Genomic DNA, 18,848 nt, shown 5'->3' on the forward strand with positions numbered 1-18,848 from the left:
AAAAAAACAACAACAACAAACCACGCATTGTTCGATCACTGTATACTATGTTGTATCAATTCTACTTCAGGATATTTTGTGGCTAAAAGGGAATTCCAGGAAATTCACATGACTGCACATCAGGTAGCACATAAGTCGATAGTGTCGTGTACAGATTTGTGGAATTTTTGTGGATTTGTGCAATTTTTGCATTCTAGCGGGTTTTGAGATATTCAAGATGGCCGCTAAAGTGGCCACAAAAATCTTGAACACCATAAAAACCTCAAGGATGCAAACGTTGTACAATACAATACAATACAATATTAGTATTTCTATAGCGCTCTTACAAATAGTACATATGTATCACAGCGCTTCACAAATCCATCTTTCACTCGGGAGGTAGGAGAAAAGAAAGATAGAAAAAAAATACAACAAACAAGGAGAGAAAGAAAAAAAAGTACATAATGAATCAATCAGTTATTGAAAAGGAAAGTCTTCAACGACTCCTGGAAAACTGACAGAGATGGTGATTCCCTGATACTTTGAGGGAGCTGATTCCATAGGCGTGGGGCAGCTGCCGAGAAGGATCTGTCTCCTGTCCGAGTGAGAGTCCTAGGAACAGACAGCCGGGTTGGGTCTTGGCCTGACCGCATTCTTTGTCTTTTAGATTGGTGACGTGAAAGTAGACTCAGGAGGTAAGATGGAGCACAATTCTGAAGGCATTTGTACGTGATTGACAGGATTTTGTAGATGATTCGCTTTTGCACAGGGAGCCAGTGTAATTGCTGAAGAAGAGGAGAGGCATGGTCACGCTTCTTGGCTAGAAAAACCAGCTCTGCAGCACGGTTTTGAGCACGTTGAAGGCGCTGGACATTACTTGAAGAAGTACCTGACAGCATGGAGTTTGCATATCAAATTGTTGTTGTATCAAATAGATTCAGAGTCAGTGCCTTCGAAAATGTGGTAAACCTTTCGATTTATATGGAATGTAATCACCATTGATAATAAGAAATATTGATACTGGAGTTTATATTTTTGGAGACAATCTTGGATATCTCAAAACTCTCAGGAATGCAAAAGTTGCAGCAGTCAGACTCAGATTCAGCACCCCCGAAATAAGGTGAAAACATCAAATCATATTCAGTTTTTTTTTTTCAAAGGAAAGATACCTATATGATTTTTTTTTTTTTTGGGGGGGGGCAGTTTGGATTCTTCAAAACCATCAGCAGTGCAAGAGTTGCATCCCATAGATTTGCATTAAAACACTCGAAATAGGGTAAGCCCATCAAGTTCGTTTCAATTTCTCAAGATTTACAAGAAACTATATGGGAATTCCAAATATATATATATAATATATATATATATATATATATATATATATATATATATATATGCATGTATAAATTACATACATATTTGGCATTTGTCAGCATTAAGTTTCAAGAAAAAACAATATACAGGAATAGCATATAGTTTGACGGCCATTTTGGTGGCCATCTTGAATATCTCAAAAGTCTCATGGATAAAAGAGCTACATCATCCAGATTCGGATTCATATCTGGGTCAGTTACCATAATCCCAAAGTTTGACAAATATTTAGATTTAACCCTTTATGTGCCAGAGGCTCTGAAGATTGCGTACAACGCTTTGGGGGTTTCTGTGCCAATTCACACTCAGATCTCACGAAGGATTACTTGATTTTCTATGACAACATTGTCTCTAACTCAGGGGCTTCCCTGGGTAGTGATTGCATGTTCTACTCTAGCCTAGAATTACCGAGTATCTTTTGTTTTATCTGGGTTTTTTTTTTCAAAGGGAGAGGGATCCGTGTACATGATATTATATCTGTTTGATATATAATATAAATGGAACGATGTGAAATACTGAGCAGCCGAGTGGTGGTGACTTACGAGGTAGGTATGGTGGATAGTTGAGCGGGCTGTCGCTGCAGCCAGTTACTGACCCCCAGATGAAATTCGACGGTTCGTTCATATCCTTTAGTTGCAAAAACACACAAAAATTTGGAATCAATAACCATGATCAGGAACCGATGAAATGCACACATTATTGCACCATTAATGTCGCATCTTACTTTGGTCTGCTGATGTCCCAACATACACATGTAGTCAGTATATCACGATTGGCATTTTTCAATAAGCCAACATGCTGCGTTTATGTGAAATCACCCTTATGTCGTATAAGTATTATATTCCGCGAGAGAAATCTATTCAACATCCCAATCATAGTCCTTCATGACCCAAAGATCTCGGATCATTATTTTATCATGACGTATGACCCTGTAACAATAATGTCAGAAAAAAGAAGAAATGAAAGAAAAACAAAAGAATACCTTTCCTTGAAGGAGAGCTAAATATAGCTATATGTTTCGATACCAGTTCACTGAGATAATGAAAGTTTTATTTGGTGGTATCGGTTAACTTCTGCTTTGATCAGAGCTTTGATAGCAAAACGAAGCTACTAAAGACTTCACTAAGAGATAGCCTATACTGCTATTGCAGTGCCACTCACAATCCACAACGCGTCGTATGCAATTTCTTCATGGAACTCTTCACACAGTCTTGTCCACCATTCGAGGCAGTCAGGGTTAGTAAAGTCCGGGTACACACTGTCTCCAGGCCATACCTGAACAAATGTCATGTACACAAGCGATTTGATTTTTCCATCAATCACGATGATAATGCTTCAAGGTTGAATTTAAGTAACATTCAATTTAACTTATTTTCGATTCTCAACGGAAAATTGAAGAAATTACAATGATAATAAAATGATTTGCAAACGTTCATCGTAAATGCAGTTGATAATTAATGACAAGCATACAATTAGAAGTCAGTATTGTGTATTTGTTGTAAATTCATATCTATTGAAAAATAGAGGGGTCTATTGAAAAGCAGAGTTGATGTATTGCTTATCCTTCAAACAATATAATATATGGACGAAACTTTTAATAATTATATTAAAGAAAATATAAGATATTAAAAGACAAGAAAGGATATCAGATTATAATATATGACAAGAGCATAACACGACACAAGAACATAATTCTTCTCAAATAATTAGTTAATAAAACAGACAAGAATGCAAACAGGGCTATAATGATTGCCACAGGCTGAATACAGATATTCTGAACACTCAAAGAGAAATAATTGCGAAGGTGCCATACTACGAGTCTAAACGCAACCCCCCCCCCCCCCACACACACACACACACGCAGATCTTACATTTACTGCATGGGGCGTGCAATGAACGAGAGTTTTTGATAGTGTAATTTAGAGAATTTCAATATCCAAGACCAAAATGTATGAATGTATATATGAAGAACTTGCTTCCAAAAGGCGCTAGATCCATCATTTTTCAATGAATTTAGCGCCTTTTGGTTGAAAGCTCTTCATATAGGTAGCAAAGTTTATACGAGATTAGAGAATGCATTAGACCGTCGAGTATAGGATAATTATAAAAGGGCTTTTTTCGTGGAAATATGGACTTAGAGATATATGAGGGAGTGCGTTAACATAACACTGACCCAACTGAAATAAGTCTTTGTTTTTATGATATTGTATTTGGATAACAGATAGGGCTACTATGTGACACCGCTGCCCACACATACAACTCATCTTTCCTAACAACAACAATTTAATTTAATCTGATCTAATATAGGCCTATATATATATATATATATATATATATCATATAGCGAAAACTGTAGGGCTTTCAATAGCTCAGTCGCTAGACCCATCAAAAAGTGACAGGATTTTGACAAAACATGCTTTTTTAGTGTCGTAATTGGGGCATTTAGAAGTGGAATTTTAGAAAGAGGCCTGCATATCTAAATACTTCAGAGTTCCTTCTACAATGTGGAGGTGAAAAATCATTTTCAGTATTTAATGCCCTATATACGGACCATTTTCTCGCGTCACGGCCCATATGTATTAATGGTGAATATCTTCAAAGACTAGCTTATTGTCAACGGTGACACCAAAGAATTGTTTTGTTTTGTTTCAAATTTGTGTCACATCTTCTCAACATTTCTTTAATCTCCATATTGACGTAAACCAAAAGTAACCACAGGAGTGCAATATTTTATGAATATATTGATAAATATATAGATATATAAATATATACATCTCCCTCTCTCTCTCTCTCTCTCTCTCTATATATATATATATATATATATATATATATATATATATATCATTTACTTGTATTCATTTTTAGATATGTATACATTATGATATACATAAACAAATCATACCACCAAATATGCATAGTGGTACACTAATACATGGCCTTACACAGGGGGAGAACAAGCCTGTATATACCTCGCCAACAATAGGTGCGGTGCCGGCAGAGTTCAGGACGTACACGTTCGGCTCGAGTCCTCTGTCGTATGCATGGTAACCCTCTTCTACCTTTATTCCATGGTCCTTCAAAAATGTATAAAGATAACACGTTTATCTCGGCCTCAAAACTGAGAAGTCACGAATAATACCAATGCGTGGTAAAGAAAAGAAGAAAGAAAAATGCTGAAGAGTGGAAAATTCTAAATGTCAATCGGGGGAGAAATAACATGCGACGCATTTTTGCTATACTATTTTGTTGCTGTTAGTATTACTCAATGATGATGAGCTACCTGACCTACCTAACTACCTGACGATGTAATTGACAAAATAACATGAAACAGATCTCTTATTCTTTGCGTGAAAAACCCTGATAGTAGATTTCGAAAACAAACAATAAAACATGATTAATATGTGGAGAATCTAAACGGCAAATTGACTCCATAAAAGGATACCACGACTTACTAATATGATGATGTATCTTTGGCCGTAATCATGTAACATATCAACGAACTCCGGCAGACCGTTGTACGTGTCGTTGTCGTACGTAAAATCCTTCTTTCCGTCCATGTAGTCTATATCCCCGTATTGCACATCCTATATATGAAATAGAATAGTGTCAACTTACAACGTTATCGCATGGTTATTATTCCGGAGGCATCAAGTACTTCCCTTCTGTCCAAAATTAATTTTCTTTCTTCAAGGATTAAAGAAAAAAATCAGCCTTCAAAATTAATTCATAACTGACTTCTAATATCTAGGGATGTGAGACTATCATCTGATCACACGGTCGTTATATTGGCGATCGCTTCCCAAAGAAAACGCTCGCCGATTAAGAGTCATACTTTTTCAAAGGATATATTAAGTATGAAGAAAATACAAAGGGAATTCCACAAAAAAAATATTTTTCATGAATATTACACATTCCATCAACTTATTGATACTGACATATGTTAAGGGTAGCAATTATTCCCCCTGTTTTCTAAAAACGGGTCAAGTGAATTTTTGTGGAATGTTCTTTATATTTTCTTTATATTGTTGTCCACGCATAAATCATAACCTCTTGTAGTCTCCTCATCCAGCGGTTCCCACACCAAAATTTTGGTGTTGGAACAGCTGGCTTATTTTCTAAATCTAGAAAATTTTAACTTTTGCATCGATGGTCCGATTTTCCTCAAACTTTCACTGATGTGTTCTAATAATTAATAAATAATGCTTTCACTCAATCCACATTGCACTTTGGGTTTGGGTTCCCTTTAAACTATTACCTCATAAAACTTGTTTTTCCACTTGATAGAACTGCGAATGCAGACAGCGTTAAAATAATGGAACTTTCAAGAAACAATACAACAAATCAACTGTAATTGCCAAATGTGTGCTGCGCGGAAGGGATGGGAACACGGCCAGTATGCGAAATTAATCACGGGTCGCGAGTGAAACATAGACAAACATTTCGACTGACTAACTTACACTGACAAGCATTCAGTCCGTAATTGCCATACAGCTTCAGACTCCTGGTAATACAAAATTAACAATTCAAACAAACAAACAAACAAACAAACAAACAAACCAATAGCTAACATAAGAAGTAATCCAGGACCATGTATACTCACGTAGGGAATGCCAGCAGCTACCATTTCTGACCACACTTCCTTGACGCGGTCAAGAGACCCGTAATCCCATCGACTTAGCTGAAAACCTAGCGACCAGTAGGGCACCATGACCGGCCTGCCGATCACCTGTCAGAATTCCGAATATTCGTTATTCCGAAGGTTCGTTAAGCACGCACCATCTTTACATTTTCAGATGAACTAAACTAGATTTTCATTTAGGAATTCGGAATTCCAAATTATTCCATTCAGATCAGATCAGATCAATCACAAAGATACATGGAACACGACAGCTGTACAATAATCTAATGAGGACATGTCCCGAGAAGTTACATTAACCATTGCTAACAGGCAACTTGTGTTGGGATGCCCTGATACAATATAACATTGTGAATACAATTGACAAGCCTATAAGAATTATGTTCATGCACACAAATATAGGGAAGAAGAATTGAAAAGAAGAAGAAAAAATAAAACAAGGATCATTACCTTGACAGGTACTCAATATCCCTTGCCAATGAATCTTATGGGAATTATCACTTTGGTGGGTTTTTTTTTCGTGTGTGTCTTTTTATCTCCCTTGCTCTGTTTATCAAGCTCCAACGATTTTATTTTGTTTAGGATGTAGGTTAGGTTATTGGTTCTATCTCTGTTAATAGATTCCAGTAAAAATAGTTATGAAATCAGTGCTTTCGCTATCACCAAATTTGAAATGACAAGGTCGATAATAATCCCAAGAGGCTGGCCCTAAAGAGTAATTTGGAAAATAAATGAGGAGCTTGGTTCAGCAGACTGGATTCAACTCTGCAACCAACTATATATAGCTTCTAGAACTGTGTCATAATTTTGAAGTCTACTTGCTAACAATGGCCGGTTCTAAGTGTCAGATCATCGCTGGTGCCATAGTGTTGAAATAGCATTAACACCAGCTCAGTATAATACGCATTTTGAAATCATTCAGTGTACGTATTCATGTTATTACTAGCTATCCCACTGACCAATAGAATAGATGAAAGTGCATGAATACACGGATATATTAAAAATCTTCCTTTGATGTAAACTTTTAGTCATATCGTATTAACATACGTTTATAAAATATGTATTCACATGATATTAATATATGTAAAACTATTGAAATACAGTGCATTACGTTCAAGTATTGTTGAATCACAGCTTCAGGAGTGGGCCCGATGAACACAAAGAAGTCGAGGACGCCCCCTATCGTCCTGTAAGTCACGGCGGGAGTCGGTTGCAGCACAATGTCTACGTTAAAAGACAAAAACATAAAAATATAGGCCAAGACACTATTTCCCTCTATCAACAGATTAGCACTTGCAATAGATGCTGGAAGGACTTTATTTGCAATTTATTTTAGCTGCATCATAAAAGAATACACAGAATTAACATTTCGAAAAGTGCAATATGTGTCATGGCATGGTAAGATTATCAAAGCTATTCTGAAAATTAGTCACACGTTAATTGTGATAAAAAATAGATCAATATTCATGATCATTTGACTAAACAATCATTTGACTCAAAGTATGTGACTTAACTTGTGTTTGTGTGTAAGCGTTATTCATCATCGATGTTTCTTGGCTCATTTGATTGTCACCTATTGGCTGACCTTTGCTTTGTCTATAGGTAATTCAACTTTATACCAACATAGATAAGGGAGATAAAGCCACCAATTGGAATGGGGAATATCTTTCAGTGTTTACAAGGTATGATGATTAAAGGGGACCTCCGGATTATTTTCAGACTTTTACATCTGAACAACTATAAATTGGTTAAACTGAGTACAGAGTTTCAGAATTGAAAGTGATTGGGATGAGGAAATAGGATGTTTTCAAAATTTATAACAAATTGCAATGAACAAGGATGATGACATGGCAGCCTCACCATAAGAATGTATGAGTTGGGGCTCAAGGAAGCAGAACAAAAGAAGAAGGCATGCATAAATTTTTCACAGGTGAACTTGTTGAGCAAATGGTATTGTAATGGAATTACACTGCTATACATTTCTGAAATATATGAGGCTCTGATGTCATCAACACTGTTCAGTGTAATTTGTTTAAGATTTTAAATTCATTGGTTTCTCTGCTCTAGGACCACAATAAATTCCACGAATCTAGACACGGAGCTGTCGATTCATGTACTGCATGATGTGAAATTATGAAAATCGTCCGGAATGCCCCTTTAAAGGAATTATGAACTTAATTACCTGTGCCAAAACATCGTCAAATGAACACACGCACGCACCGTCTAATACTGTGGCCTATATCAGTGCAATGTTTGTGTGTGGGTGTGAAAACCATCTATATCATTATCCCCTCTTCCTTCCCTGTTCTTACCCCTTTCAATGTGTAACTATCATATTTCGGTCTTTTTCCTCATACATAAGTTATATGCATACATACAAAATTCTTAAATTATGCAGACTGTTCTCCTTACGCGAAGAGAATTAGTGCGAAAGTCCAAAATAGCATTTTGTTCATTTCATTTTTTCATTTCATTCATTTCATTTCCAACAACATTTTCATACACAAAATAGCACAACATCAATGCAATGTAGTAACAAAGAAAAATACGTGAAGTTGACAATACTACGCATCACAAAAGCAAAGTAAACAATGAAAATTGAATTGAAACTAAAGTTGCAGGAAATGGAGGAGACATGCTAAAAAGCTAAGCTTGTATTTTGCAGTTTTTGTGTGTAAGCGTTATTTTGTATTTTCTTATTGAATGACAACATAACAGGCAACAAAATCTACTGATGTATTCACAAACAACGCTAATTACTTATTGTAATGAGACTATCCCTCTCACCCATGGCATTGCTGTTGAGCAGGAACACTCCGCTGGCATCACCGTTATCCTCCAGACACAGGTGAAACGGATGAGCGCCGTATAAATTCCACTCGTCCTGGTTGGCATAGAATGACAGATTATCAGTAGGACATACAACGCATTCACTTCAAGGGGTTTATGGATATTGACAGATCAGATAAATTCACTGACTTTGACACAAGTTCATATTACACAAATAATGGGTATGCTAGGAGCACGGACTCAAAGTGTGGAGATAACGGATGTTCCAAACACTGGCCCTTTGTCTTCAAGATTACTTAACTAATTCAGTCAAAAAACAGGAAGCTTTAGCCCCTTTTTAGCCCTTTCTCTGCAAGTAATAATATCTTAAACGGAAATGTCACCAAGTTTGTTCAATGTTAAGACGACTTGTAGCTGAGCGAAAATCAGAGTGATGCGCAAAGGAATGTACGAAATCGGTTTTGGACATTTAAAGACGAAAACATGGGTAAAAGTTGAGATAAAGACACTGTTTTATCAAACATGATATTTATGCGAATGCATGTGCACGATAATATTTCTCGTCATTTTTTTCTCCAGTACGACTATTATTTCATAAAGAGAAAAAGTTCTTGTGAGAAAGACTCCTGGAAGAATATGGAAAGGATCAAGTACGTAAGATCCCCATGAAATGTTCGTTGACGTAAATGAGGCCACGGTATCTAGAAACTTTTGCTTGAAAGACGCTTTTGCGGCCGAGAAAGATGAATGACTGGCTTACAACGGGGGCTACATCACGTGTGAAAATGGCCCAAGTCTTGTAGTTCAGGTCCAACTTGAACCTTCGGTGGTTGTGTTCTCCAAACCCATAAACGTTGGAGGATGGGAGACGAGACGAGATCTGTATGAACTGGTCCTCGAAGGTTAGACCGCCAACGGTCGAATCAAATCTGTGGCGAGTTTCAATATCGCGTAAGTGGTTGAATATCCCAAGGTGGAGACGATGTGTTAAAATTGGTATAATAACACTAGCTTTTTAAGCTATATATTCTTTAATGGATCAAATCAAACAATATATTATAATCTGTGAGGAAAGCCAAAGCTTTGAGAAACAAGACAGGTTATTTTTCAAAATTATATTGGGAATGGTTCAGTTCAGTTCAGCTCAGTTCAGTTTTTATTTCTGCATTTCAAAATCAATACAAATCAACAAATCAACAAAATACTTACATAGTCATTTACACAGCTAATATTCGTAACGTTTGGATCTTACAATTGTACATACATTTTCTTTTTTTCAAGAACGAATATCATATATGAAAGGAAGCAATAGAAAATGATAAAAATGAAATGCAGGGGATCATCATCATAAGCTAAGCTTGACGAGGAAGATGGCCCCAGGTAAAGAGATACATAAAGAAAATCTTGCCACTCACTGAGTGGGGGTAATTGTGCAAAGGGCACAATAAAGAGATACATAAAGAAAATCTTGCCACTCACTGAGTGGTTGTCTGGTGGCAGTTACGACATCAACATTTCAGTTCCAACAATATGTAAACTTTAGTATATTTTCCATGAATATCACCTCATTTTTGCATTCTTCTCGACTTCTCTGAGTATAAAGGTGGAGAGGGCTCACATGCTCATGTATAGATAATCTCTGTCCGTAATATATAGATGTAAGTATACATGAATATGATACATTATGTTGTTTCAGTGTGTATGATAATTTGTAGTAAAGACGAAAAACACAATTTGTTGAGATAAATATAGAACTTACATCGGCGTGTTTGTGCTGAGGCGCAGTATGACAAGTCCAAAGGGCGATCGACGGAATTGCACTTCGTAATCGTGACCGTACGGTACGTGGTAAGACCATTCACTGGTGTCAAGTGGAACCTCCCATCGTTTTGCATTCGCATCTGTTATCTATTATGAGATAAGAGTAGAACAAAAGCAATGAAGGTGGTAGCACAATATTTGGAGAGGATATATCACCAACGTATTATTTACTCGTTACATTCAACTTGCGTTTCTTGGCTATAACCCTATGCCCACATCATGTTGATAAATCGTTAATCGCCCCTGCCATATAACAGTATCAGATCAATTTTCAACCACGTCTTAAAAGAATTATTGGGAATGTCCACATGTTATGCAATTGCAGATGCATAAATGAACAACTTAAAAGAATGCAGATAGTCATATCCTTTATACAAATCATATAATGATAATCTATCAAAAGAAGCGGAGTTGATTTTGCAACATGTTTACAAATACTCCTGTTGAAACCTCATGAAGATCAGTTTGTTCATTTGTTTGTTTGTTTGTTTGTTTGTTTAAATACTGAAGACCAAAAACCTCATGGCATGAAAAAAAAATTGCTCCTTACTTTTATGTGAGTGATCTTCCCTACAAACTTTGAAATTTTTAAGCTCTTGAATCGTTCATGATCTGTTTGGCGCATTAACTCAATCTTGCTCTCGCATACATTTTTTGTATGTTTTTATTGCCATTATTTACTTAACAAAATCGTCAGATTCGAATGAAAGTAAGATAACTTGGTGTTTTATAGAAAGAACAGAGAAAAATGCGGTGGGTAGTAGCCCATCATCAGAATTGACAATGATTGCTACTTCTGATCTTCTAATGCACCCGGTTCACGGAGTCTGGTTCTGTCTATAAGGTTTTTGTGAGCTGTCACGGCTGTGTGTAGTCTTTTTCTTGTTTTCCTTGAGCATCTAACCTATGTTACAACCCAATATTGCAAAGTTTTACTTTTTCAAGTATCGTCATGGCAACCATCTTCGCTGTACAAACACACAGGAGGCAATGGACTGACTCACGTGACCTCTAATCTCTGTTCTCATAAAGTGAGCGATCACGTTGTGTGTGATTAGAAAGTTTATTGACTACATTCAACTTGCCTACCCAGCTTTGCATCTCAGCTTGGTCCTGAAAAAAAAAAAAAACCAGTGCCTTAGTCGTGTCCAACAAAGCGATAAAAATATGTACACAAACTATAATAATGTCGTGTATCTGGTAGAAAATTGAAATAGTTTTATTCCTCGCTATACTGGTTCTTTTACTCAGTCTATACGTAACTCTACACAGGCCCGATGTGAAAGACACTTGATGTCAGTAAATTGCAGCAGACATAAAGGGGAAATCAACAGTCCTTTTGAAACGGCATAGGAAATGTTGGTTACTATTTAATTAGTTTGCCAGCTGCATACATTTTTTGTTTTCATCTGCTACTTACCTTAAAGCGAATGGTGTTCTCCATGAATTGCACCACGAACCGTAAGGTTTGAGCCGCCCCGCCATACCGTTCCGGCGTGTCAAGCCGTTCAAGAAGAACGGATATTCCTTCTTCTGATTCCGTAGGGTCCCCCACCTATTTTGTAGGAAGGAAGTTGGCCTATGATATGATATTAATTTTTCTTTGAGAAGGGCATTAATGAAAAATGTATTATTGAGATCAACATGGTGATATCTCTCAGTGTCCCGGAATGTGAGAACTTGCCCTAAAAGTTCAATAAAATAGTTGTTACCAAAGTTGGTATTGGTCTATTTGTCCAGTTGCTTGGTGATTGTCATGCTTCTTGTATCATGCTAGTTATTACAGCTTTTCATAATATTATCTTGGTAATGATTATGGCAATATTATCTATCATCATTTTTGACACACGACACCCCTGTTCTTCGAGAACAGCGTTGTGCAGCTTCCATGTGAAACCATACGTAACCCATCTAAAGATTCAGTGTACAGGTACAAGGAAAAAAACGTCACTCGGCATCAACATACCACTTTCCTCAATTTGCTTTCATTTGTTTTAGTTTTGGTCTTTTTCCCTCTGATTGTTAAGATATCCATAATATTCTTTTTCCTCCTCTTCCTTTTTTCAGTTCCTTTTTTCCTTCTCTTTCCATTTCCTCCCCTTCTTCTTCTTCTCCATAGGTGCGAGAGAGAGAGAGAGTGTCGAGTGTTAGAACACAGAATGCTAACAAATCGCGTCTTAATGGATGCAATATATTAATATTTAACATACGTTCCAAACAAGCCAAATGGAGATGACTCCTTATTTTCATTTAAGGTGCTCGAAGTCCACATGCATTTTGAGAGACACTCCCTGAAATTACTCTCACTTGAATTATCCATGTCTATAGGCGAACGTCTCTTTGTACTTCAAACAATCTTGTCCGGTTGACTTATCTTAATGACAGATACTAATACACGTATTTCATTGTTTATCTTTACTAGATATATTACTTATTGCTCTATGTACGTTGTGGACTTTATGAGACATTTGTGTAAGTAACTTTTGTGTAACCAAGCTACAAATTATCCCTTCTAGAATATATCCATTTTTCCAAAAACCTTATTTCTGTCCTGTTACAGTTGAAACCAATTTTGTCTTTAAACATGCTCCTTATGGCTTGGTTTTTTTTTTAATGATCCTCGAGTGTACAATATGGTTAGCCAATTTGTGTTTGCGACTTATAGCTGCAAAACACTTCTATGCGATCGGCTCGATCGTCCAGCCAATGTCAACGGTTCGTATCTTTTCTTAGTTTTTCATTTTTGAGATGAAGAAACTAAATCCTGGAATCTAGGTAATGTCAAAAAAAAAACAACCAAAAGAGATAGACGGTAATTCTTTAAACAAGTATCTCCATGATCTAACATTAAAGTGGTAAAGTGACCTACCTCACACTCATTGAACCACAATATTATTCCCACTCAGAACCTGAATAAAGATTAACGAAAAAACGGTTTGCGTACCATCTGGTAGCCGTAGTCGGATGGATAGTAGCACCAAGGGACCTCTGGAGTCTCTGTTTCCCGCCATTTACAACCTCTTTGGAGACACATCGACTCAGCCTCGCCGGCGTCGAATGGGTCGGGACCGTCGGGCAGGCAGTCGTATCGATCAGCATCCAAGGGAACGACATCAAAATCATAATCAGTGGATACGTTCAGGCCAGAGAGTCCGACTCCAAGACCAATGGCCAGAACTACGGCCGCAGTAACCACTGTGAGAATGATCTTGTTCGTCGTTGTCCACTCCATTGTTAATCTCAGTCCTAAATTCTTTTGATATGGTGTGTTAATACGTAGAAATGGTTGATAGCAATATGACGGAAGTTAAGAGTATATATTATTTTCTGTTCGAGTTCTGAAAATGTGCAATGGCAACTTATCATCTTCCGATATCTTGACTTTTGTACAGGACAAAGATCTTGGTGTCGTCTACTTAGCTACCATGGCATTTTATTGACACAAGATGACATGATATGATGTGCCCTTTATATTGATCGCATCAGAAGCGTTCAATCCACAATGATAATCGGTCTTCGCGTACATTATACTGTAATTAATGTTGGTATCGCAAAGTGGTGTCGGGTAAAGGGTTGTTTGTGTGTGTTTATCTTCTTGAATGTGTGTCTCGGTATACTCTACTAGCGGCTTTAATACAGTGTAATTATTCAACAAGCTAGGCGTAGTTTCGCTTGGAGTGGATTGACTGTTAGTAGGCCCCTATAGTCACGATAATCGTTTATCTTGAAACCTTGACTATATACACGTAGGATTATAAACTAGTGATCTATGTGGGACTTTTCTATGATGCCTATCTATTTGTAATTATGATTATATCTATATATATGTATACATGTAACATTTTATATATATGTATATATATACATATAAATATATATACATGTATATACATATATACAGTGCGAGAAGAAGAGCATTCGTGGACATGTTATAGCTAGTGATCAACGTGCGTGTTTATTGCTGAGCTTTCGGTCTCTTTAGGACCTTCATCAGGACCCCTTCGGGACCCCTTCTCTCTCTCTCTCTCTCTCTATATATATATATATATATATATATATATATATATATATATATTTTTAATGTATATATATAACGGGTATTTTGTATCAAAAAACTATATTATCATCGAGGACAGTGTAGTTGTGGAAAATGGAAAAGAGTGTTCTTACGTAAGTGATCTTGGATTCGAATTTGTCTTCCTATTCACCTCAAAATCGATTTTTGACAATGTTTGGGGTAGGATGAATTTTCCTTGGCTATCCTGTGTTGTTGTTTGTTGAAAACGAAACTACTACTGAAAACAATGAGGGCATTGCTTTCAGTAGCAGTAATAGGCCTATAGTAGTAGTAGTTTGATAGTAGTAGCAATAGTTGTTGCTATTCTTTTAGTTGGAAATATAACTTAAGTGTTCATTACCATGAAAATCCAGGAATAGACTTGACGAACAATATAATGTAACCATATTTGTGTGCATGTTGTTTCAATTACAGCATACACATGTATTTCTTTGTATAGTCGCTGACTTCTCATTGAAAGACACGTCGCACTTTATTCTATAATGTCTATGAAGCATACCTCTTTTTGTACTTTATAGTCTTATCTTTGTGTTGTGTAGAATGCGCATTTAACATGGGATACTTTCTGAAGTGATAAAACTAAAGTAAAACAATATTAGATACAAGTTTCATCTGTGATTGCGTGTTGCTTAAAGAATGCTGCTGCTGCTCCATTAGTTAACAGGACATTTCTAATAACCTATGAACTCTACCACACACATAATCAAACTTCTTACTGAGTGAGACTGAAACAAAATTCCAACGGACAAGCCATTGGTATATCTTTATTTAAATTTTTCTTTAAAAAACACCTACCTTACTGATACACAAAGAAATCGAAGGTTTAACAGTGTCCTTGTACTCTCATGATGTGAATTTATATCGCAATGTTATCTGTGAAATAATGCTGACCGGAAAAGAATGCCTAGAATACCTATTTATTTGACACAATGATATTTTGCCAGAGAGAAAAAAGTAAAGATGCGATGTGCCTTAATATGGGCATCAATTCAATGCCGCTATGAGTTAGTCTATTTCCATTCGAAAGCCCAAGTGAAATTGACGTTGATCCTTATATCAGACCATCCGAAGCAACAAAGTTAGAGGTGATGGACAATCTTGCCACTTGTATGAGATTCAATAGAACAATAATTATTTATGATAATATCTTGAAGCCATGAATGATGTGATGTGAGCTTTATTTCACATTCTCATTTATATAAACAAAATATACACAATAGTAAAAACAGAATGTGAGTATTGATGGACTTATCATCATAGCAGGGCTCTACAGTTTATTTTACCATCTTTAAATCTGAAAGTCTGATGGTAGGAAAAAGATATGTACTGGCCACAAATATTATGAAAAGCAAAATTACCAACCTATTTTTTTTTCTTAGTTGCCCAATCTATCCACAAAAATGTAAATTTGGTGGCCCAATACCAATCTTATGTGGCCCGGTGGGCCATCGAGCCATACTGCTAATGCTGAGCCCTGACTGTAGGCACAAGACGCAATATTTATCTGCACACTAATTTAAACTTCCTGTTGAATCAATTTACGAGAATGCGTTCTTTGCATAGAGTCGCACTTTACAAATATTGCAAGAGAATAGGTAAAATCATCAGACTAACTTCGCCACACCAACTATACACACAATTACTGAATGAATGCATACAATGAATCCACATGATATACACATGTATTCGAAGTAACCCTGTAAACAATATAACCTCTAGATCGGATATTTCAAGAAGTTATCGCAAGAGATTCTCACAATACACCTATATTCTTGGAGATTTCACTAAGCTTTCAATTCGTCATTAAGATAAATTCGTTGCTCAGATTGTTCGAAGTTTTAGAACTAATATAGAAATCACTGTTAGACAATAATGACGCTACAATGATGAAGTCTTTGCAAAGTGACGAATATGCAACGGGCGCTGCTAGCAGACTTCATTGACTATAAACCTCGAGAAAAACCGGATTGAACGTTGACGTTGAAGGCTTCCGTCAGTCCCTTGGTAACCTGGGGTATTAGACTTAATGGATCACGAGAAAGTGTCCTCCGCCGATCCCTAAAGATTGCCTGCATTATGGCGGTTGATGGCGGTGGTATAGCGTTGATAGCGTTGATAGTGTTGTTGTTGTTGTTGTTGGTGGTGGTGGTGGTGTGAGCGTCTGTATGTGTGTAAAGTGTGATTGTTGTTTATCATGCTGTTTCTAAACCCACTTTATGGTAAAAGGTGTCATCATGTCAAGCGCAAATCCGGATATGTTCAAAACCTGAAAGACATAAATAAGAAAGAAGAACATAGAAATGAACATCTGTAAGTCACACAGGCTTTGTGTTTGTCTGTGTATGTGGCAGAATAGACAGACAGACTGACAGACAGTGCGCCTTTAAAGATCACATAAAGGCTCTAATTATTCTCTTATTTACTAGACAGTAGAGGGCAAGGTTTACACGAAAAAATAAACTCCAAAAGAAATCTCATCATAATTTTCCTCATTTAGTAATGACTTTAGAAACTCTCACTATTAAGACTATTAATGAAAAACCTTAGAAAAATAATGGATGATACACTTTCAAAACACATGATATCAGTTGCAAACTGGGACTGATTTTGATGGTATTCCCTTATATGTAATTCAATTTAATTCAGTTTAATTTGAATCGATTCAATTCAATTTAAATATTTTTTTCCCATCAAGAAGTAAGACATACAAGAAAACGAAACCAGCGTTTGTCAATTCATTTGGAAAAATACAAATCACAAAATATTGTGCAAAATAGGTTAACGGATAATTACTTATAGCGAATAAACCTACCTTGATGTTCTCGTTATAGTCGAAATCGAAAGTATCGATCATATCGGTCCCACTTGTTATCTCTATGTCAGTTCGGTTCACAAAGCTCGTTCCGTAGATACTGACATTGTCGAAATACAGGTTGTTTGGGTCTATGAAACCAGCCATTTCGATTGTCGCCGAGAGAACTCCCTTTAAGTGAATGCAAAATTGTTTAAAAAACAACATCAAGATAAAAACATGACTTGGCTTGCAGTGCATATCGACAGTAGTATAGCAAATATACATTATTATGTTATGCCCCATGCTTATTCAGAGTAGAAGTACACGTTTAAATGAATAAATAAATAGATTAAGAAATGAAAGAATGATTCTACAAATGAATAATACTATTTTATGTAGGCCTTTTTTTCTCTTCAAAACTCTTACTTGTCTCAGCGATTTTTATTACCGTAAGCATAAACAATCATAATGAAACAGAATAAAAACTGCAGAGACAAGTAAAGGGTGAATTGAAGAGAAAAAAGACATCATAGAAATTGCACTCGTTATGAGGGACAACGTGGGTAACAGAGTAGAAAAAGATCCCGAGTAATGAATACATTTTAAATCTCCATAAGTCATTACCTTTAAGCAATCTCTGCGTTACCTAAAATGATTGCCCTGACATGTCTAAATGAGTAATTGTCTTCGATTTTTTGTGGTCTTGATGTAGAGTCATTTATTCAATACTGGTATCATGCGTAAATGTGATAAAATGATTTGCAGTATTTTACTACTACATGCAACAATGGTTTAGAATAAGATCTCTCGTTTCCAGCAATTTCTGTCTAACTCCTTTGCTTTCTTTAACATTTCGAGTCTTCTCCCTCTCTCTCTCTCCCCCTCTTTACATGTATATGTATATATATATATATATATATATATATATCCATTTATCCCTATCTCTTCTTCTCTCTTACTGCCTTCTCCCTCCATAATAATCCACAATGATTAGATATCATTTTCTCTTGTTCCCTTTTATCTAATCTCACTTGTCTTTTCTTTTTTTTCTCATTTTTCACAAATATCATTTTGCTAAAATAATGTAAAACTTTAAAAGAGTACAAATGCTGTGATTGCCAGCTTTTTTTCTCTTTATTCCTTCTTCCTGGCTCCCCAGCACGACTTTCTTTCTCTCTCTCTCTCTCTCTCTATCCATCTCGCAAGGCATATTGCAAAACTCTTTGTTATCTGTGTATCATGTGTATAACGACCACCAAAGGCTTGAAAAATTTTAATCCTTTTTCTGTTTGCCTTTTCAGAGCCTTAACAATGCATGGACATAGTAGAGCATTTTGGCGACCATCTTGTCATAGTAAAGAACTCCGATCGTGTGTCTTAGA

The 18,848-nt window shown here is 36.3% G+C and overlaps 1 protein-coding gene across 1 annotated transcript in view; it reads right to left on the bottom strand.

Annotated features, from left to right (window-relative positions):
- Window positions 1-18,848, bottom strand: part of LOC139709505 (maltase-glucoamylase-like) — a gene marked incomplete at its 3' end in the record, with an annotated part of 83,283 nt that overhangs the window by 42,943 nt on the left and 21,492 nt on the right. Inside the window, exons 22-33 of the mRNA XM_071621468.1 lie at window positions 17,485-17,655; window positions 13,539-13,847; window positions 12,015-12,149; window positions 10,533-10,681; window positions 9,534-9,702; window positions 8,771-8,867; window positions 7,095-7,207; window positions 5,948-6,073; window positions 4,800-4,931; window positions 4,317-4,421; window positions 2,509-2,622; window positions 1,890-1,974 (exon numbers count right to left, since the gene is read on the bottom strand). Coding sequence (XP_071477569.1) covers window positions 1,890-1,974; window positions 2,509-2,622; window positions 4,317-4,421; window positions 4,800-4,931; window positions 5,948-6,073; window positions 7,095-7,207; window positions 8,771-8,867; window positions 9,534-9,702; window positions 10,533-10,681; window positions 12,015-12,149; window positions 13,539-13,847; window positions 17,485-17,655 — 1,705 coding nt within the window. The remainder of the gene's footprint in view (window positions 1-1,889; window positions 1,975-2,508; window positions 2,623-4,316; window positions 4,422-4,799; window positions 4,932-5,947; window positions 6,074-7,094; window positions 7,208-8,770; window positions 8,868-9,533; window positions 9,703-10,532; window positions 10,682-12,014; window positions 12,150-13,538; window positions 13,848-17,484; window positions 17,656-18,848) is intronic.

This window comes from Diadema antillarum, unplaced genomic scaffold, assembly GCF_040938485.1.
Source record: "Diadema antillarum isolate AM-2024a unplaced genomic scaffold, OU_Dant_1.0 scf00000038, whole genome shotgun sequence".
NCBI lineage: Eukaryota > Metazoa > Echinodermata > Echinoidea > Diadematoida > Diadematidae > Diadema > Diadema antillarum.